Below are 21,983 nucleotides of genomic sequence, written 5' to 3' on the forward strand. Positions count from 1 at the left end.
TTTTAGTGATAATCCTGAAAATTTGGCCCCTTGCTACTGCTTCACAAATCCATGTCAACGATCTTTCACTACTTACTGTCCCAAAACCATTTCAAAACTTTGAAAACCTCTATCAGTTCTCCCCATACCCTTCTCTGGGAGGCATTCAAGGAGATCCGAAAGGTTCAGGCCGAACATGTGCCCTTAAAGAAAAAAGCTGGGAAAAATAATTCTAGAGCTCCCTGGATGTCTAGGGACTTACAGGGGAGGATTAAGAAAAAATATCAACGGCTAAATACTTTAGAATCTTTAGAGGAATATAGAAAGATAAGAGGTAAAATGAAAAAGGATATTAGGAATGCTAAGAGAGAGCACGAGAAATTCTTGGCCAGTAAAATTAAGAAAAACCCTAAGATGTTCTATAAATATATTAAGAGTAAGAGGGTAACTAAGGAAAGGCTAGAGCCTATTAGAGACCATGAGTGTAATCTTTGTGTGGAGGCGGAAGTTGTTGGTAGGGTTCTTAACGAATACTTTGCATCTGTTTCACAAAGGAAAGGGGCAATGCAGATACTGCTATCGAGGAGGAGTGTGATATTCTGGATGAAATAAATATAGTGAGAGAGGAACTATTAAGGTGTTTAGCAGCTTTGAAAGTAGATAAGTCCCCAGGCCCGGATGAAATGCATCCCAGGTTGTTGAGTAAAGTAAAAGAGGAAATAGCAGAGGCCTTGACCATCATTTTCCAGTCCTCTTTGGATCTGGGCATGGTGCCGGAGGATTGGAGGACTGCTAATGTAGTACCCTTGTTTATGAAGGGAGAAAGGGATAGGCCGAGTAATTACAGGCCTGTCAGCGTAACCACAGTGGTGGGAAAATTATTGGAAAAAGTCCTGAAAGACCGGATAAATCTGCATTTGGATAGGCAAGGATTAATTAGGGACAGTCAGCACGGATTTGTTAAGGAAAGATCGTGTTTTGACTAACCTGATTGAATTTTTTGAGGAGGTAACCAAGAGGATTGATGAGGGTAGTGCATACAATGTAGTATATATGGACTTTAGCAAGGCTTTTGATAAGGTCCCGCATTGTAGACTGGTCATGAAGGTTAAAGCCCATGGGATCCAGGGCAAAGTGGCAAGTTGGATCCAATATTGGCTTGGAGGTAGGAAGCAAAGGGTAATGATTGATGGATATTTTTGTGACAGGAAGGATGTTTCCAGTGGGGTTCTGCAGGGCTCAGTACTGGTTCCCTTGCTTCTTGTGGTATATATCAATGATTTAGATTTGAATATAGGGAGTATGATTAAGAAGTTTGTAGACAACACTAAAATTGGCTGTGTGGTTGATAATGAAGAGGAAAGTCATGGGCTGCAGGAGGATATACTGATCTACTGCTCAGATGGGCAGAGCAGTGGCAAATGGAATTTAATTCAGAGAAGTGTGAGGTGATGCACTTTGGGAGGGCTAATAAGGAAAGGGTATACACATTAAGCGGTAGGCCACTTAATAGTGTTGATGAACAAAGGGACCTTGGAGTGCTTGTCCACAGATCCCTGAAAGTAGCAGGCCAGGTGGATAAGGTGGTTAAGAAGGCATACGGAATGCTTGCCTTTATTGGCCAAGGCATAGAATATAAGAGCAGGGAGGTTATGCTTAAATTATATAATACTTTGGTTAGGCCACAGCTGGAGTTCTGCTCCCTGTATTATAGGAAGGACATGATTGCACTAGAGAGGGCGCAGAGGAGATTTTCTAGGATGCTGCCTGGAATGGAGAATCTTAGTTATGAGGACAGATTGGATAGGCTGGGTTTGTTCTCATTGGAACAGAGGAGGTTGAGAGGAGACCTCATCGAGGTGTACAAAATATTGAGGGTCCTGGACATAGTGGATAGTAAGGGTCTATTTCCATTGGTGGAGGGGTCTATTCTAAGGGGGCATAGTTTTAAGGTGTTTGGTGGAAGGTTTAGAGGGGATTTGAGGGGGGGCTTCTTTATGTAGAGGGTTGTTGTGATCTGGAACTCGCTGCCTGGAAGAGTGGTGGATGCAGAAACCCTCACCACTATTAAGAGATGGTTGGATGGGCACTTAAAGTGCCGTAACCTGCAGGGTTACGGACGTAGAGCTGATAATTGGGATTAGACTAGATGACCTTTTGTTGGTCGGCACAGATACGATGGTAAGTACTGCAGGGAATAGAATATGGCCAGGGTGATCCGCTGGACTAGTTTCAATCTTCTGGAAGGGTCGGAGAGTAATTTTCCCAGATTTTTTCTCCCTAACTTGGCCTGGGTTTTTATCTGGTTTTTGCCTTTCCTAGGAGATCACATGGCTCCAGTTGGGGTGGAGTGTAGATGTTTTTAGTATAATGGGTGTTGCAGTGCTGTGGGGCGGACTGGTTGGGCTGTGTGCTCTTTGCCTTTCTGTTATTGTTCATGGGTTTGCATGTAACCTTTAGGGCTGCAGATGAAAAGCCGTGCGGCTCTTTGCCGGCTGGCACAGACATGATGGGCCGAAATGGCCTCCTTCTGCGCTGTAAATTTCTATGTTTCTATCCTGCCTGGCACCCATGGGATGGAACCCAGTATGAGTTAATGTCTTTCAGAGAGGAAATAGTGGCAGCCAAGTGATTACGACAGAATTTTAGTTGCGTTACGTTTGTTCATAGTGGAGTTGTGATAAGATCAAATTACTTGTTTTTGAAAATAAAAGTAAGAAAAATATTAAAATGGCATTAAAGGAGTTGATGGTGAAAAGTTGCTGTTGGTGAATAATTTTATCAGAATTAATCTTAAGCAGTGGCGACTTGAACTCAGTGACAAGACTTTGAAATATTACTCAGGTATTTGGAGTCCTGCTTAATTAAAAACAATGCAGGTACATAAAGTGACAGTGGGTTCGTTTGTTGGAATTACAATTCTGGAATTTTCCCTCTGCAGTGTTCGTCAGCCTTTCCACGGTGATTATCTGGAAATCAGTAAGAACCCCAAATACCAGAAGTTGAATGGTGCTGTGGAAGAGAAGATCGTGCTGGCAGATGTTGTAAATAAAATTAACCGAGCCAACGGCAAGGTTAGAGCAAGTTTGGTTCATATTGTTTTCATGGGACTGGAATTTCCTCAGAGGTACTCCTGCTCCACCACCAGAACCTTACCAAAAGTATGGCGGAAACCCCGCTTACGTAAACGTATACTCTGCATCTCCAAATCTGGGCCATGTACTTTATACTCTGATACAACTTAAACCAGAAAAACAGGCGGCCTGGTGACCCAGTGGGGAAATACAGCAAGAGATTCAGTACTAAGCGATATGGATCAGTAAGGTCTCATGTTCAACCCTGGCCTCTCAGGAATTAGCTGATCTCACCTGGGCTGCGGCTGAGCTTAACACAGTTGGTCTCAGTTTCTCCAGGTTACAGGAGAGAAACGAAGATCAGATTCCTGCACCTGATGAGTGAACATTGACCCCTGCTAAATGTATGTGGATGTGGAGTGAGGAGAGAGTGGGGCTCAGATATAATGTCCCCATCCCAGTGGTTAAAAAGCAAGTTAATACTAATTGGCCACATTTCAGTTATTAAAAATGGTCACTTGGGGTGACATACTGAAGGGCTATCATTGCCCGTAGAACTGTCACCACTTCTAGAGAGGATGGGAGAAGAGGGGGAAAATTAGCAAAAAAAATATTTTTTTACACCAATGATCACTTAATGTATTTGATTAAGTGACTTGACACTCTCAGCTGCAGACAGTATATATTTAGCTGGAAGGATTAGCACCTACCAGTTGTGCCCCAAGTAAAGATGATTCGCCATTATTCTACCTCCAATTTATAACCTTGAAAGTGGCCTCTAAGCATGCACTGATGGAAGGAGCTTTAAGGTTACTCATTTTCTGCTGGGTGGACAGGATTGTCAGAATGTACAAATCTTGTTAAAATACAGGGTCATATATGCCGAGAGGAAATTCTAGCCTCAGCAAGAACAGCTAATATAGTTGTTGGTAAGTGACTGTCAATTCTGCAGCAACATTTGTTTGAAAATCATGATACGCTTAAAAGGGGTTTAAATGAAACGGTGACTTGTTCCTGCTAGTGCAGCTCTGACCTGTTGTGGCCGTATTTCTAATGACAGTTGTTCTTGCTTGATGTAGAGAGCCCTGAGGATCTTCGTATTAACCAAAAGCAAATTCATCATTGCTGATCAAAAATCAGGCCAGATCAAATCCACCATTCCTGTGATGGATATCACTAGTGTGTCTGTTAGCAAGCAGACAGATGGACTCTTTGCTATACACCTCAAAGAGGTAAGTGTCCCATAGACAAGATGCTAAATGTTCTTTTGTATCAGGCAGAAATTAGTAAAGTAACAGCAAGGTGTTTCAATAAGCTGAATAAATTTCTTGTTCTTGGCTATTTTGTAAGGCTGAAAAATAATTAACAGGAGAAGGAATAGTTGATCACAGTCTTTATTTTTTCCTCAGCGACATAGACTTAATTATCCCAGATATGGTTGGTTGAGAAATTCTTCCTTTGAGCTAATTTTATAAATCTTAGCAATCTGTTTGGAACAATAAACTTAAAATCCAGTTAAAACTTTAGAAAGGCACAGCATTTAAATCCCATGAAATTAAAGTATTTTAGAATATTATATCATCCTGCATAACATACTATTTAAAGGGAACATTAAAATTGCACTAAATCCTTGTTTGGAAGAGTGCTAAGTGGTGTAATTCTTTTGTTTTATTCCACTCCTTTTCAAATGAACTGTGTGAAGCTCCCTATTAACTATGCACCATTTTAACTCCAATAGTGATGCAAACCAGAAAGGTCCTGGGATTTGTTCTTTGATTGCACTGAAATAGCTGGTCTCCCCTGGGAGCACTACAGTTGCCCCGTCACTATCCAGTGATGCCTGCTGGAAGTGCAGATGTTGGTGTCTTGAGTGAGGACAGGATCAAGTTTGCCTGTGATGCTACTCATAGCGTACCAATATTTAAAATCTAGGTTCACCAGGGAAGGGCCACTTGGTTAATATACCAGAGGCCTACTGGTGCCCGTAGACCTACTCCAACTAGAGTTAATGTCCTTGGGAGAAAATTGGAGAAAAAATTGCCCCACTCACCACATAGACATGAGGTATAGATGTATTTTTGTACCAGACTGAAGAGTAGGAAAATCATCCAGTAGTAATATTGAAGTGACCTTTCTGGGGCAGAAATGCTTAGATAGAATATTTTAAAACTGAAACAGAATGGCCCAAAAATTGCAGTCAGAGGCTTCCTGCAGGCGAATGCCTCCGATCAAATTTTTTTTTTACGGATCCCGGAGGAACGATCGCTTCCGGTCCGAGGCTTAGCTGCACAGCCCAGCGCAGAGACCCACACATCCCAGCGCAACCTGGGATCACGTGGGCCTGGACCATCAATCACAATGTAATATTCTCATTGATAATAATGGTGAGTTCCCTTTGTACGAGCTCCCATTACTATCAATGAGAATACCCCCCAAAACTCAGACACAACACAATGGGCCCAAGTTTCGGTCCACGCCTAGAACGGCGCAGCCCCGACCTGGACGCCAGTTTTTCACGCGACAAAGTGCGCCTAAAAAAAACTTACAGATTCTCCGGCTATTTGCTGGTCCTCTGTAGCCGGGCGCAGCGCAGCACGAGCTGTAGGGGGCAGAGCTAGGTACCTGCGCTGAAAACAGTGCCAGGACCTCTGCACATGCGCGCTACAGTGGGCGCGCATGTGCAGTAGCTCCAGGTGCCCAAAACTGTGTGGGAGGGGCCCGAAACACGCAATCCCTAGCCCTGGCCGAATGGCCTCACTGGGGCTGCGTGCATAAAGCTGTCTCCCACCCAGACTCGACTCCCGCTTCCCCGCCCGCCCCCGGACCGGGCCCGACCCGACCCCCCCGGACTGGACACAACCCGACTTGACCTCCCTCTCCCTCCCTCCCCCCCCCCCCCCCCACCACCGACCCGACCCGCGCTCCCGACACCCCCACCCAGACTGGACCCGACCCGACCTGACCTCCCTCTCCCTCCCTCCCACCCCCAACCCCCACCCCCCCAACCCGACCCGTGCTCCCGACACCCCCCCCCCCACCCGGACCCGACCCGACCCAACCTGACCTCCCTCCCCCCGCCCCCGACACGAACCGACCCGACCTCCCTCTGCCCCCCCCCCCCCCGACCCGACCCACGCTCCCTCCCTCTCCCCCTTGCCCCTACCCGAGCCAACCGGACCTCCCTCCTCCCTCCCCCCCCGACCCGACCCGTGCTCCCGACCGCGCCTCCCCCCCCCGGACCCGACCCGACCTCCCTCCATCGCCCCCCTCTCCCCTCCCCGACCCGCGCTCCCTCCATCCCCCCCCCCCCACAACCCGACTCGCGCTCCCCCCGACCCGACCCGCACTCCCGACCCCGGACCCGACCCGACCCAACCCAATGCCACCTACCTGTAAATCTGGTGCTGGGGACGGGCCCTGCCCGAAGTCTTGGGCCTGGCCCGTTCAGCCTTCCTCCCCCTTCTCCTCCCCCCTTCTCCTTTCCCCCCCCTTCTCCTTTCCCCCTTCTCCTTTCTCCCCCCCTCTCCTTTCCCCCCCTTCTCCTTTCCCCCCCTCTCCTTCCCCTTCTCCTCTCCCCCACTTTCACCTTCTCCTCTCCTCTCCTTCTCTCTTCCCTCGCCCTTCTCCCCATCCCTCCCCCTCTGCCTCCTCCCTCCCCTCCCCCTGTCCCCCCTCCTCCCCCTGCCCCCCCCCTCTCCCTCTACCCCCATCCTCCCCCTCCCCACGCTGTCAGAAACAGACACTGACAGACAGAGAGTGAGAGACGCACACAGACAGACAGAGAGATAGAGACACTGACAGAGACACACTGGGGCGGGGGGGGGGGGGGGGGGAGGGGGCAACCCAGCACGCTGTTGGAGGGGTTCCCGGTGCTGCAGTCGGTAAGTAGAAAATGTTTTATTTATTGATTTAAAAAAAAAATTATTTCTTATTAATTTTTTTGGATTGATTTATTGGTTGATTTATTGATGTTTTTATAATTTATTATTGATGATGACTCTTTATTTGTAAAACTGAAGTGTTTAATGTTTGTAAACTTCCCTTTAAACCCCCTGCCCCCCCCCACCCCCGCCATTCCCTACGCCTGATTTGTAACATATGCCTGATTTTCTAAAGTGTAGACAAGGTTTTTTCGAGCGTACAAAAATCTTCACTTACTCCATTCTAAGTTAGTTTGGAGTAAGTTTTCACTGCCGAAACTTTGAAAACAGGCGTAAGTGGCCGGACACGCCCCCTTTTGAAAAAAAAATTCTGTTCCAAAGTGAAACTGTTCTAACTGACTAGAACTGGAGCAAACTAAATGCCGAGAATTTGAATTTCTAAGATACTCCGTTCAACACCAGTTGCTCCAAAAAATCAGGAGCAACTGAGGCCGAAACTTGGGTCCAATAAATAAAAAAAAAAACACCTCACGTCAAAAAACAGGTACATACTGCCCGGTGGAAATTTCATCAGTGACATACCGCCGGGTGGTATGCACACCGCCCACCCATGCAGATCGCCGACATACCGCCGAAAAGTGCAAAATTCATAACATACTGCCGGAAATGCATATCGTCCTGGAGAAGGTGCTTTTTAGTGGATCTTGTGGGCGGTATGTACACAGCGCTGATAAGTTTGTTTGATATTAACAGATCATTATAGTTCTCCATAGTTTGATGTATTTTTAAATGGATTGTAGTATTTTTAGTATTAGGCAATAATAGAAATGGTCTAATAAAGCCTTATTTATTCCTTTATTAATGAACTATAGTAAAAAATGTATTAGTCTCTCTCACCCCCCCAGTCTCTCTCACCCCCCAGTCTCTCTCTCTCACTCTCTCTCTTCCCCCAGTGCATCTCATCCCCCAGTCTCTCTCTCTCTCTCTCTCTCTCACTCTCTCTCTCTCTCTCTCCCGCACCCCAGTCTCTCTCACCCCCCAGTCTCCCTCACCCACCAGTTTCTCTCTCTCTCTCTCTCTCTCTCTCCCACACCCCAGTCTCTCTCAACCCTCAGTTTCTCTCTTTTTATCTCTCACCCCCAGTCTCTCTCATCCCCCCCAGTCTCTCCCCCACCCCTCACAGCGATCACTCTCCCCTCATCCCCCACAGTGATGCCTCTCCCCCCCCCACAGCGATCTCTTCCCCCCCCCCCCCCACTGCATGTCTCACCCCCCCACACAGTGATCTCTTCCTCACCCCCACTGCAATGTCTTCCCCCCCCCCCTCCCGCCCACAGCAATCTCTCTTCTCCACCGCCCCGCCCCCACACAGTGATCTCAGGCTGGCAATCTCTGGCCTCTCGTTGGTGCATCTCGGGGGGTGGAGCTTGACAGCCGTGCATGCGTGCGCACAATTTGGGAGCCGAAGATTCCCGAGTCAAAAGGCCTCCTCTGCACCACCTGCTGCACTCCGGTCTGGTTACCGCCAAGAAAAGTGGAATGAAATTCCTGCCCATTCGGCCCCAGTGGTACCGGGCGGTAAAAAATGATACACCACCCGGGGACCACTGAAAAACGGGTGGTACTTGTATTTCACCAATTTTGGCCCCTAAACGTGTTAGGAAAAAAAAAATTTTTTTGAAAATCCTTTAAAAATATTTTAATAGGGTTAAAAATAAACTTGCCTTAATGGACAAGGTTTTTAATATAAAAATTAGTGATAAATTCTTGATAAAAGCAGGCCTTCCTGGGGCCCAGGAGAGGCGCGTGTTCGGGGCCAGAAGAGGCGAGGGCCCAGGGGCAGCACGGGCCAGCCCACACTGCGATATGTGTGCGCACTAGGCCCGTGCAGCAGATGGTCTCCAGTCATCTTGGTTAATCCTTGCCACTGGACCAAGACCGTGTGGTGGCTGGTGTGTAACGACCATCACACGTTAAAAAAATCCACGCACAGATGTATTCCACCCTACACTATGTAGTTGAGGACCTGGAATATTAGGTCCTTCATTGAAACACCTGTGAACTCATCCTTTTTTGGCGCGGAAGCAAGTCATCCTCGTTTCGAGGGACTGCCTTTGATGATGACTGGCTGCGTTTTACACACCCGCACCACCCCTTCACCTCCAGGTTGGAAATCAGTGAAACTGATGAAAACTTGGGCTTTTCCACGGTAATGTTGCTGTTAAATACCCCATTAAAAGTTAGACCTTGTTGGATTAGGTATAACTTGGGTTTGAACAGCATATTGACTGCGAAACAAATGTTATGGTCCTGAAAAATGAATTTTAATTTTATGGAGAGTCAAATTTATCCATTATAATCAAAATTACAATTTTTAAGAAAGGTTAAACAAAAATGTCATTTTTTAAAAGTATGTTCATACTTACTTCAGGTTTACCTTTTCGCCATGAGAGAGCCCCAATCTTTGTTTTGCTCTCTAACATTTTTAAAAAGTCAGAATAAAAGCAACTTGATCAGTTCCTGGTTCCCGGTCTGCGAGAATTCTGCATAGTGATTGGCTGCTTAGACAGCTTATTGATGTCACAGGAGCTCACACTAGGAATTCCCGAATTCGGAAATTTGAATTAGAAAAAAAAACGTGATTTAAACTTTTAACACACTAGGAATAAACACCTTTCCTTCGCCGCTGACTGCAAATTACGGGCCAATACATACGATGTTCTTTTAAGTCTTTTCATAGAAACATAGAAACGTAGAAAATAGTTGCAGCAGTAGGCCATTTGGCCCTTCGAGCCTGTACCACCATTCAATAAGATCATGGCTGATCATTCCCACAGTGCCCCTTTCCTGCTTTCTCTCGATACCCCTTGATTCCTTTAGCCGTAAGGGCCATATCTAACTCCCTTTTGAATATATCCAATGAACTGGCATCAACAACTCTCTGTGGCAGGGAATTTCACAGGTTAACAACTCTCTGAGTGAACAAGTTTCTCCTCATCACAGTCCTAAATGGCCTACCTCTTATCCTAAGTCTGTATCCCCTGGTTCTGGACTTCCCCAACATCGGGAACATTCTTTCCGCATCTAACCTGTCCAGCCCCGTCAGAATCTTATACGTTTCTATGAGATCCCCTCTCATCCTTCTAAACTCCAGTGTATAAAGGCCCAGTTGATCCAGTCTCCCCTCATATGTTAGTCCAACCATCCCTGGAATCAGTTTGATGAACCTTCACTGCACTCCCTCAATAGCAAGTACGTCCTTCCTCAGATTAGGAGACCAAAACTGAACACAATATTCCAGGTGAGGCCTCACCAAGACCTTGTACAACTGCAGTAAGACCTCCCTGCTCCTATACTCAAATCCCCTAGCTATGAAGGCCAATATACCATTTGCCTTCTTCACCGCCTGCTGTACCTACATGCCAACTTTCAATGACTGTTGAACCGTGACACCCAGGTCTCGTTGCACCTCCCCTTTTCCTAATTTGCCGCCATTCAGATAATATTCTGCCTTCGTGTTTTTGCCCCCAAAGTGGATAACCTCACATTTATCCACATTATACTGCATCTGCCATGCATTTGCCCACTCACTGAACCAGTCACCCTGCAGCCTCTTAGCGTCCTCCTCACAGCTCACACCGCCATCCAGCTTCGTGTCATCTGCAAGCTTGGAGATATTACACTCAATTCCTTCATCTAAATCATTAATGTATATTGTAAAGAGCTGGGGTCCCAGCACTGAGCCCTGCGGCACTCCGCTATTCACTGCCTGCCATTCTGAAAAGGACCGGTTTATCCCAGCTTTCTGTTTCCTGTCTGCCAACCAGTTCTCTATCCACGTCAGTACATTACCCCCCAATACCACGTGCTTTGATTTTGCACACTAATCTCTTGTGTGGGACCTTGTCAAAAGCATTTTGAAAGTCCAAATACACCACATCCACTGGTTCGCCCTTGTCCACTCTACTAGTTACATCCTCAAAAAATTCCAGAAGATTCGTCAAGAATGATTTCCCTTTCATAAATCCATGCTGACTTGGACCGATCCTGTCACTGCTTTCCAAATGCGCTGCTATTTCATCCTTAATGATTGATTCCAACATTTTCCCCACTACTGATGTCAGGCTAATAGTTCTATAATTACCCATTTTCTCTCTCCCTCCTTTTTTAAAAAGTGGTGCTACATTAGCTACCCTCCAGTCCATAGGAACTTATCCAGAGTCGATAGACTGTTGGAAAATGATCACCAATGCATTCACTATTTCTAGGGCCACTTCCTTAAGTACTCTGGGATGCAGACTATCAGGCCCCGGGGATTTATCGGCCTTCAATCCCATCAATTTCCCTAACACAATTTCCCGCCTAATAAGGATATCCTTCAGTTCTTCCTGCTCACAAAACCCTCTGTCCCCTAGTACATCCGGAAGGTTATTTGTGTCTTCCTTCGTGAAGACAGACCAAAGTATTTGGTCAATTGGTCTGCCATTTCTTTGTTCTCCATTATAAATTCACCTGAATCCGACTGCAAGGGACCTACGTTTGTCTTCACTAATCTTTTTCTCTTCATATATCTATAGAAGCTTTTGCAGTCAGTTTTTATGTTCCCGGCAAGCTTCCTCTCGTACTCTATTTCCCCCCTCTTAATTAAACCCTTAGTCCTCCTCTGATGAATTCTAAATTTCTCCTAGTCCTCAGGTTTGCTGCTTTTTCTGGCATGTTTATATGCCTCTATTTGGATTTAACACTATCCTTAATTTCCCTTGTTAGCCATGGTTGAGCCACCTTCCCTGTTTTACTTTTACTCCAGACAGGGATGTACAATTGTTGAAGTTCATCCATGTGATCCTTAAATGTTTGCCATTGCCTATCCACCGTCAACCCTTTAAGTATCATTTGCCAGTCTATTCTAGCCATTTCACGCCTCATACCGTCGAAGTTACCTTTCCTTAAGTTTAGGACCCTAGTTTCTGAATTAACTGTGTCATTCTCCATCTTAATAAAGAATTCTACCATATTATGGTCACTCTTCCCCAAGGGGCCTCGCACAAGATTGCTAATTAGTCACTTCTCATTACACATCACCCAGTCTAGGATGGCCAGCTCTCTAGTTGGACAGGACAGTTTAGATGCGGGAAGAATGTTCCCGAGGTTGCGGAAGTCCAGAACGAGGGGACATAGTGTTAGGATAAGGGGTAAGCCATTTAGGACTGAGATGAGGAGAAACTTCTTCACTCAGAGAATTGTTAACCTGTGGAATTCCCTGCCGCAGAGAGTTGTTGATGCCAGTTCATTGGATATATTCAAAAGGGAGTTAGATATGGCCCTTACGGGTATGGAGAGAATGCAGGAAAGGGGTACTGAGGGAATGATCAAACATGATCTTATTGAATGGCGGTGCTGGCTCGAAGGGCCGAATGGCCTACTCCTGCCCCTATTTTCTATGTTTCTATTCTATCTCTTGAGCTGGGTTAGCTGCTTTCAGTTGGTCTAGGATTCCTGTCACTTTTTGCAAACCAGACCATTGCTCTTAGGTGGATGGAGATTTGCAGTTATATAGCGCTTTTCATGATCTCAGGAGGTCCCAAAGTGTTTAACAGCCGATTAAGTACTTTTAAAGTGTAATCATTGTTGTAATGTTGTGGCAGTCAATTAGCACACAACATGTTCCCACAAAAAGAAATGAAATAAATGACCGGATAATGTGTTTTAATGGTGTTGATTGAGGGATAAATATTGGCCGCCTCCAGTGTGCCAGCGCAGCCTTCGGTTGCTTGAGGAAGAGAGTGTTTGAAGACCAGGACCTCAAATCTGGCACCAAGCTTATGGTCTACAGGGCAGTAGTGATAGCTGCCCTCCTATATGGCTCAGAGACATGGACTATATACAGCAGACACAAAGCGCTGGAGAAGTACCACCAGCGTTGCTTCTGCAAATCCACTGGCAGGATAGACGCACCAATGTCCGTGTTCTCGCTCAGGCCAACATCTCCAGCATCAAAGCACTGACCACACTCGACCAGCTCCATTGGGCGGGCCACATCATCTGCATGCCTGACACGAGACTCCCTAAGCAAGTGCTCTTCTCGGAATTCCTACACGGCAAGCGAGCCCCAGGTGGGCAGAGGAAACACTTCAAGGACACGCTCAAAGTCTCCTTGCTAAAGTGGAACATCCCCACCTGCACCTGGGAATCCCTGGCCCATAATCGCCTAAAGTGGAGGAAGAGCATCCAGGAGGTCGCTGGGCACCTTGAGTCTCGTCGCTGAGAGCATGCAGACACCAAGCGCAGACAGCGGAAGGAGCGTGCGACAAACCAGGCTCCCCACCCACCCTTTCCTTCAACCACTGTCTGCCCCACTTGTTACAGAGACTGTAATTCCCACATTGGACTGTACAGCGACCTGAGAACTCACTTTTAGAGTGGAAGCAAGTCTTCCTCGATTTTGAGGGACTGCCTTTGATGATGGTGAAATATTGGCCACGAAACTAGGCAAAGTTCCTTGCTCGTCTTTGAATATTGTTGAGGGATCTTTTATGTCCGCCTGTAAAGGCAGATGGGGCCTTGGTTTAACCTCTCATCGGAAAGATAGCACCTCTGACAGTGCAGCACTCCCTCAGTACTGAGCTGAAGTGTCAAACAGATTTTGTGCTCAAGTCTCTGGAGTGGGACTTGAACCTACAATCTTGGGCAAAACTGCTACTACTGAGCCAAGGCTGATGCATATTGAGAACAGGATCAGGCTCGGCTCAGATGCTCCCCACATTTTGATAAGGTGCCATCACTGGGTATCCAGGCTCTGCCATGAAGATTAACCACATGGATGAGGAGCCACCATGGGTCAGCATTTTTAGAAAAGTAGGAGAGAAAATTATGGGAAAAACACAGGTGTAAAACCTGGATATAAGAAAAATGTTCACATTTCTCTCTCACCCTCAAAATTAATGAATGGGAATTTCCCTATTGTTAGATTAAACTGCTACAGGATATAACTTTAACCTTAAATCATCTTTAATAAAAATGTGTTGTTTCTGCCATCTGCTCTGGGAACTTCATAAAGGCATCTCATAGACTTGGCTGTCGAGGATAGTTCAAGACCTCAGAATGATGCTGCAATTCTAGAGACAACTAACCAGACGTCCCTTGGCATAAAAAGCTGCTGACTGAATGTGAACATTAGTACTGTATACCATTAACCTTTCACTGTCGAGATCTGGTGGGTGTGAAGTTATTACTGAATACAGCTTTTGTCTGACACTTTAACTTCGTTATAATTCTCCCTGAATTGCATTCATTTAGTTTGCAAAGTGCTGCATAATTAGGAAATGTTCTTTAAACAAAAAGAAGCAGTACAAACAGAAATGTGGGTCAATGCTATCCAGAGCAAAGTTTGTTCAATGTAAGTATGTACCAGTTAAAGGTTAAAGTAGCATATGAGCTGCTATTTTAAAAATACAGCAAATTAAGTACAACTTTTCTGAAAGACATTGGTAATTTCATTTAGGTTTGTTGATTTGTGCAGAATGGAAATCCAGCAGATTTAATAAATCCAGCTTAGCTTACTGTAGCCTTGTTCCAGGTAATATATACACATCTTTATTTACCAGCATCCTGTTACAGCCCATGACTTTTAAAGCATTGTTCCAAATTTGTCTACTATATACAGTCAAATTAGAATCTAGTTTAATGTTCAAAATTGTATTCGTCCAGGATTTGTTATCAAAACATCCATGTCCTTGGATTTGTCGGGATTTTCCACTTTACCCGAAATATGACCTAAGGTTGATGGGCTATGCTTTGCTCTTCTCGTATTTTCTTGGGCCGGCCCCATTTGAATAATTTTCATTGGCTTCCTGTCTGTGTCAGGGAGCCCTTCACATGCAAGTAAGGGAAATCACTGCTGCAGCCCTTGGGCTGTTGAGTAATATATTTTATTTCTAATTTTAAATGACCTGATTGATTATACTAAATTGGGAGGGTGGGGTGGGAGCAACACTGTGTACAGTAGCCTTCCCAGCAGCCAGTACTGCTATGAAATTAATGACAGGAAACAGATCACGTGATTTTCCTGTTGTGAATAAACCTGTCCATTTGAGGGCAAACTTATTCACCATCCCATCACTTCTGGCTGAATGTCCCAGAAGTGGAGGCGGGCTATGGGCAAAGGTGGAACAGCTCCACACTTGCTGGAGTTAGGATAGGAAACTAGTGTAACTCCAACAGAATATCTACCCTGTTGGTTCAGTTGATTTTAACCCCCACCCCACCAATTGCCCGGCTAGAGCGGTTAAGGGATTAAAATCTCAGCAATGACCTTACCTCCGCATTCACGCGGCACTCACACCGGGCAGAATTTTTACTTCCGAGTTACAGGAGCCATATGAGGCCTTCATCAAGCAAAAGCCTCACAAACATTCAAAAGTCCGGGTCCGATAACATCATTTGGACCCAGACACTATTTTAACCGCATGAGTTACAGCCAGTGTCAGGGAAAAATTGCTGCAAATTGAATCCAAGGCCAGAAGTGGCCGAGATAAATGATGTTTTAAAAAGATTTTCAGGTTTCCTTCTAGGCCAGGAGGAGTAGGAGAGCTTGTCCAGGCCCCATGTGAAATATTTGGCCTCCTGGGCTCAGGCTTCCTTTTTCCTTCCATTGGCCTTACGCCGCACCTTTTTCCACTTCCACCTGCCAGCCATCGCATCATTCCTGCCGGCTTTGAGCAGGAGTCCAATTTAAAAAATGAAAATATGGCTCAGATGTTAAAATACACTAGCCTTGCGCTGTGCGGTCCTCCAAGCCGCACACGATGTCGCACTCGCAGCCCGAGTTAACGTCCAGGCTGTAATATTGGAGTTCCATGTTTGTTACTAGCTACATGTTTGTCTACTCGGAACTCCTTCATGGCAAATGAGCCAAAGTGGGCAGAGGAAACGTTACAGGAACACCCTCAACGTCTCCCTGAAAAAGTGCAACATCCCCACTGACACCTGGGAGTCCCTGGCCAAAGACTGCCCTAAGTGGAGGAAGTGCATCCGGGAGGGCGCTGAGCACCTCGAGTCTCATCGCCGAGAGCATGCAGAAATCAAGCACAGGCAGCGGAAAGAGCGTGCGGCAAACCTGTCCCACCCACTCTTTCCCTCAACGACTATCTGTCCCACCTGTGACAGGGACTGTGGTTCTCCTATTGGACTGTTCAGCCACCTAAGGACTCATTTTAAGAGTGGAAGCAAATCTTCCTCGATTCCAAGGGACTGCCTATGATGATGATGGTTTGTCAGCCATGGCTCTGTTGGTAGCATTCTTACCTCTGAGTCAGAAGGTTGTGTTTAAGACTCACTCCAGAGACTTGAGCACAACAATCTAGGCTGACACTCCAGAGCAGTACTGAGGGAGTGCTGCACTGTCGGAGATGCCATCTTTCAGATAAGACTTTAAACCGAGACCCCGTCTGCCCTCTCAAGTGGACATGAGTTATGCCTGATGTCCTGGCCAATATTTACCCCTAAATCAATATCACTTAAAAAAAAAACTTATCTTGTCATGATCACATTGTTGTTTGTGGGAGCTTGCTGTGTACAAGTTGGCTGCCATGTTTTCTACACTACACTTCATTTGTTGTGAAAGGCGTTATATAAATGCAAGTCCTTCTTTCTTGAGGCTTTCATTGAGATATGGCTATATGTAAGCTCCTTCTAGTGACAGAAAAAAATATTGCAACACTAAAAGTTGATACTTTTTCCACAGGACTAACCTACATTATATTAATATTTTATATAAATGGTGATGATTTTTTAATTTAAATTTCAGTAAAATGAAGAATGGAACACTTTTTCATTTTTGGCATTTAATAATTCTCAGGTCACATGACTTTGTTTGAACAGCATACTTTAATTACAGCCCACTGAAAGCGCCCACACCCCCAACCTTCACTGCACCACCATAACTTTTTCCGTATCCTAAACGCAAATCTGCAGCAAATTATTGGCGAATTGTTCTAGGAACCTGGGGCCACTGCTCATTTCATGTGGGGAGGACTTGCAACCAGCAGAGAGAGAAGGCTTTCAGCCGAACAGTTTGGGTTGGATTCGAGCCGCAACCTCAGGGTTGAATGTAATGAGTGTACTGGTCCATGTCTGGAGTTCAGACCTTGATGATGGTGAATTACTGCATCATGCACTACATGCAGGAACACCCATTCCACCATTCTTTTTATCACAGGGTTCCACAGCTGCTGCTAAGGGCGATTTTCTATTCACCAGCGACCGCTTAATTGAGATTATTACCAAGCTTTATCGCACAATATTCTTCAAAACCAACCAGAAGATAAATGTTGAGATAAACAATGAGTAAGTTCTGATTTTTTTTTTTAAGTAACGGAAAAACCATGAGTGTTGTAAATCTGTTTGAAATGCTGGAAATGTACACAAAGTTGCTCAAGATCTGAGGGTGGATGGGGGGGTTTACCCTTTGAGTACAACCTTTTGGCGGAATGTGCGTTCAGTTCTGGGCATCACTGTCAGGAAAGATATATTGGCCTTGGAGAGTGTGCAGTGCAGATTCACCAGAATGATACTAAGGATAAAAGGGTTAAATTATGAGGACAGGTTGCATAGACTATGCTTATATTCCCTTGCATATAGAAGACTAAGAGTTGATCTAATTAAGGTGTTTAAGATGATTAAAGGATTTGATAGGATAGATAGATCAAAGGGCCAACCGTAAAATTAGAGCTAGACTGTTCAGGGGTGATGTCAGGAAGCACTCCTTCAGACGTAGGGTAGTGGAAATCTGGAACTATCCCGAAAATGCTGTTGAGGCTAGGTCAATTAAAAATTTCAAAACTGATTGATAGATTTTTGCTAGACAAGGGTATTAAGATTAAGAACGAAGACAGGTAAATGGAGTTAAGATACAGATCAGCTATGATCTAACTGAATGACAGAACAGGCTTGAGGGGCTGAATGGCCTACTCCTGTTCCTGTCTTCCGAACTGAAGGATCATATACAGCACATTAACCAGCCGTTCCCCTTTAAGTAAGCTCTGCATGTTTAAAAGTAACAGAGTGAACCTATTGGTAACTCTTTGACTTTCCATCTGCTGGTAATGGTAGAAGTTCCTACTGCTAGGTTCATCCTTTCCCTCTCTTTCTCTCCTCCCCCCACCCCTCACACCCCATCCATTCTCAGTCTCTAGAGCTTTGGGAAAAGGAAGAGGCACTACTCAGTTTTTATCACTACTCAGTCCTGGCTGTTTATTGACCAGCAGGAATCTAGCCTTATCTCCGCTGTCACGTAATGTGATCTCAGTTGGATAAAGCAGGGTGACTTTGGCCTCAATTTAACTCCTTTTTGAGATAGGATCCTAGAAAAATATGGTTTAAAAAAAATGTTTTTTTTAAAAAGGTTCATTTTTTAAAAAATAAACAATTTACTTGTGTTAGATTTTTAGAGTCCCCCCCCTCCCCCATGCAAAGTACCTGTCCTGCTGTGAGCGGGGGGTGTAAAACTATGCGTACGTAGCCCACAGGAGCTCTCGTGTTCTGGCAGCGGTCTGAAGAATACGATTGCCACAGATTATCAAGTCCTATTGATGGATATTATAATATTTTAATGTTATAAATGCCATCCACAGGAGGACAGATTTGATTGGTTGTGGGAGGGATGATTCTATTGACCTAATTATTAATAAATCCAGCACATTCACTGTTACTACCAGTAAAGTTGAGTTTTGTGATAAGAGCATAGTTAAGGAGGAAGGGGCAGAAGAGTTAACTTACATTTTTTATTAAAAGCTTTGGAGAGAAGAAAAAAGTATAATTAAATTAATTAAATGTAAGGTGGAATGAAACAAGTGGAAAAGTAAGTGTATTAGGTATGATTTAATGGCTATCCTGAGAATAGGATGAAGGCACTTGCATTCTTTCACAGCTAGGATTCTGGTCTCAGGATAGGCCACATGTGAACATTTTCAGCTTTTTTTTTGCCGTTCACATGTGTATGCCATTTAAGTGGCAGTTGACTTGTATCCAGTAGAAACCTTTTGAGACCATGTTTAATTATTTACCCCTTGATAATTCAGTAGGATAATGGAACATTTATAGTAAATGATCATGCAGGTATAAGCCAGTTTTGGGAGTCTATAAATGTTATGGGAATCCTAAAGAAGATGCCAAATAGTCATTGAGAAAATCCTACCCATGTGTTTACACTGGAGTTATCTCAAAGCCTCACCTAATGTCACTCAGTTTGGATATTAGAAAGTACGCAAGAGCAGCCCAGGGTGACTTGCTTCCCTTTGAGAAAGTCATCTGGCCTCTCCCTGTTGTTGTGGCCAAGCTCACTGTGCAGGAATCAGGAGGGTGAGCCCATATCCTGCTCCTCCATGTTTTAGGCACTATATTTCATTGGTTTATTGGACTGCTATAAGGGTCACATTTCTGATTTCCCAACCCAATTGAGCAAAAGTTCAATTGGTGAATATTTCATGGAATACTGGGCATTTCACTTTGTGTCCTTGCTACACACAGTCACTGACTGTACTGTATTGTTCCTATCACTCACCTTTTAAGTACTACAGGTTTTAGACATGCTGACCACATTGAGCTTCACATTAAATGTTGAAGAGTATGTGACCAAGATCAAGTCAGCTAGTCACTGAGAAAAGCTTTTACACAGACTATCACAGTTAATGTGGGCTGATAAATTCATTGCAATTCTAATTTTGTTAATGCAGGATGAGGCATTGGGATTTTCATTGGCAATTCCCCAGCAAGGGGTGTGGTGCTATAATTGCTTAATTGTAAGGTCACTCTTGTGCAATACAATTATTATACCTCGGACAACAGGCATGCAATTATTACTTTTTTAAGTGCGCAATGGGGGGCGTCAGGGAACCTGTGCTTTAGGTGTACACATCATATGATCCATTCGAAAAACAGTTGGGCCGTACCTGTTTGCAATGAAGTAGCGCTCCTGTATTAGGATTTTGAATTAACAAGAAACTGACCTCCAGTTTATATTAAGCAGTAATAAATGCTTTGGTATGTTTCTTTTTTAGGTTTCTGGTTCAGTTCAATCAGGATAAAGTCTGTGTGAAGTTTATTCAGGGGGCGCAGAAAAATGGCAACCTCCCTGCATGCAAGAGGAAAAATAATCGTCTCCTGGAAGTCACGGTTCCTTAACCACTGCAATTATCATTGATTCTGGGACAATTTCTCACTGCACATAGTTATCTATTCTTTGTTAAGTTTCTTCTCCTGAAGCTGTGACTGGCCAATAACAGTTGTAATGGAACGATGAAGTCAATTTATTCTCTAATCCCAAGATTAGCACTCAAAACAGTAAAAAAAAAAATCTCCCCATCACTTAGTGTGTGAATATGCTGCCTAATGCAGTAATGAGCTGTTCAGACTGGGTAGGTCCCAGATTCGATTACTCGACTAGTTGATCTCCGCTTGGGCTGGCAGTAGAATACTACAATTAGGCACATGGGATGTCTGGTGAACTCTCACTGCCAATAGTCACACATACCAAATAGCCACTTGGGTGAAGTATCATAGGGTTGATGTTCCAAACATGTGGAACTACCTCTGCATGGGTCAGCACCTTCAGGAGAAAAGGTGGGGTGGGTGGGTGGGCGGTTGTTGGGGAAAGGATTAAAGGACTTTTAAGTGTGAATCAGATTTTGGGGTTTTAGCCAGTTTCATGAACTTGGACCTAAGCTAGATGCCTAGGTGTGTGAAACATTATAGTCTCTGCTTTCTGCAAGGCAGAAGCTAACACTATATGGGGGAAAAAGACTGATTTAAATTTTTTTTTTAGCAAAGTAAGATGCCGCGGGCGATTATATTAATACATTGTAACTTTGCATATTAGAAGCTGCCAATTGGTTATGGGGATCTTTCAGAGATTAGACAATTGCTGAATTGTGTACAGGAAAATTGCTTGTTTTAAAAAGAAATTATGCATTGTATGTATTATACAACAAAAAAAACACAGGTTTTAAAGCATTTTGTAAATGCTATTTATGTTGAATTTCTGGGAGAGTTCCTCGGTACAGACAGGTTGTGTGGAAAGCTGTAATGCAGCTGACAGGCCAATATAACTCTTGCTAAGTTGCTACAGTTTATAGAATTTACACTACACATCTCTAAAAACAGTAACAGAATTCATTGCAATTCAGTGGTTCTTCACAAAGAAATGTTTGAAGTGATGAGATGTAAATAGATTGAAGTTGGTATTGTGATCATAGTCTGATATGTCATTGTGGTGTAATGCTGTTCTTCTGTAATGCTATAATCGTATTTTTGTATTTAATACCTCTTTCAAGCTCATCATGCCTGCAGAATTTGTGCATCAGACTACAGTCAAAATCGGAGTTAACCCAACTGATTTATTAATCTTTTATAAATCTGTTAAATTCATTTGTCTGTGGTGTTTTCTATTGCATGCAGCAAAGTGTGAGTACTAAAAAATGCTGAACGTGTATGGGGTCGGTTAGTGGCCTGATCACAAAGCTCTTGTGTATTTAATTGAAGGTTGACTGTCATGAGTTAGGAATTATTGGTTTGCATTGTAAGTAATTTCACAGGCACATGAAACTAAACTGAATGATTGGGGTTTAGCACATAATTGTACGTGCAGAACACAGTATGACAATATTAAAAAGGCATTGCCTTCATGGGAATAAACATTTTCTAAAAATGGCTTTTCTGCCAATTCTCAAAGAAGAGCTGCCTGTCATTATGATGACAACCAGTGCAAGTGATGCAATGCAGTATTTCAATATAATGAGGTCATTTTATTTTGTGTGTATTTATCTATTATTTATTCCTCATGGTTGTTCAGTGAATTTGGTATTGGTGTCATTGAAAGATGCTTCAATGCCAGACTCTTGTGATTTTTCTTCATCTCTATTCCAGTTGAGGTAATAGCTACAAGGGTTTACCATTCACCCTGTGGTATCATCTGCGTGAAGTAGACCCAGGCAGGTTTGGGTACCTCCAACTTTGCTTGACTGCAGGTTCAGCAGTTAAGTGATTAGAGCTTTGA

At 44.3% G+C, this 21,983-nt stretch overlaps 1 protein-coding gene across 4 annotated transcripts in view; it reads left to right on the forward strand.

Annotated features, from left to right (window-relative positions):
• myo1b (myosin IB) overlaps window positions 1-20,548 on the forward strand; it is a 391,964-nt gene extending 371,416 nt beyond the window's left edge. For all 4 annotated transcript variants that reach the window (XM_070875885.1, XM_070875887.1, XM_070875886.1 and 1 more), the window contains 4 exons: window positions 2,921-3,053; window positions 4,133-4,285; window positions 17,151-17,278; window positions 19,990-20,548. In XM_070875885.1, coding sequence (XP_070731986.1) covers window positions 2,921-3,053; window positions 4,133-4,285; window positions 17,151-17,278; window positions 19,990-20,113 — 538 coding nt within the window. In that variant the 3' untranslated portion in view covers window positions 20,114-20,548. The remainder of the gene's footprint in view (window positions 1-2,920; window positions 3,054-4,132; window positions 4,286-17,150; window positions 17,279-19,989) is intronic.
• The last annotated feature ends 1,435 nt before the right edge of the window (window positions 20,549-21,983 follow it).

This window comes from Pristiophorus japonicus, chromosome 3 (assembly GCF_044704955.1).
Source record: "Pristiophorus japonicus isolate sPriJap1 chromosome 3, sPriJap1.hap1, whole genome shotgun sequence".
Lineage (NCBI taxonomy): Eukaryota > Metazoa > Chordata > Chondrichthyes > Pristiophoridae > Pristiophorus > Pristiophorus japonicus.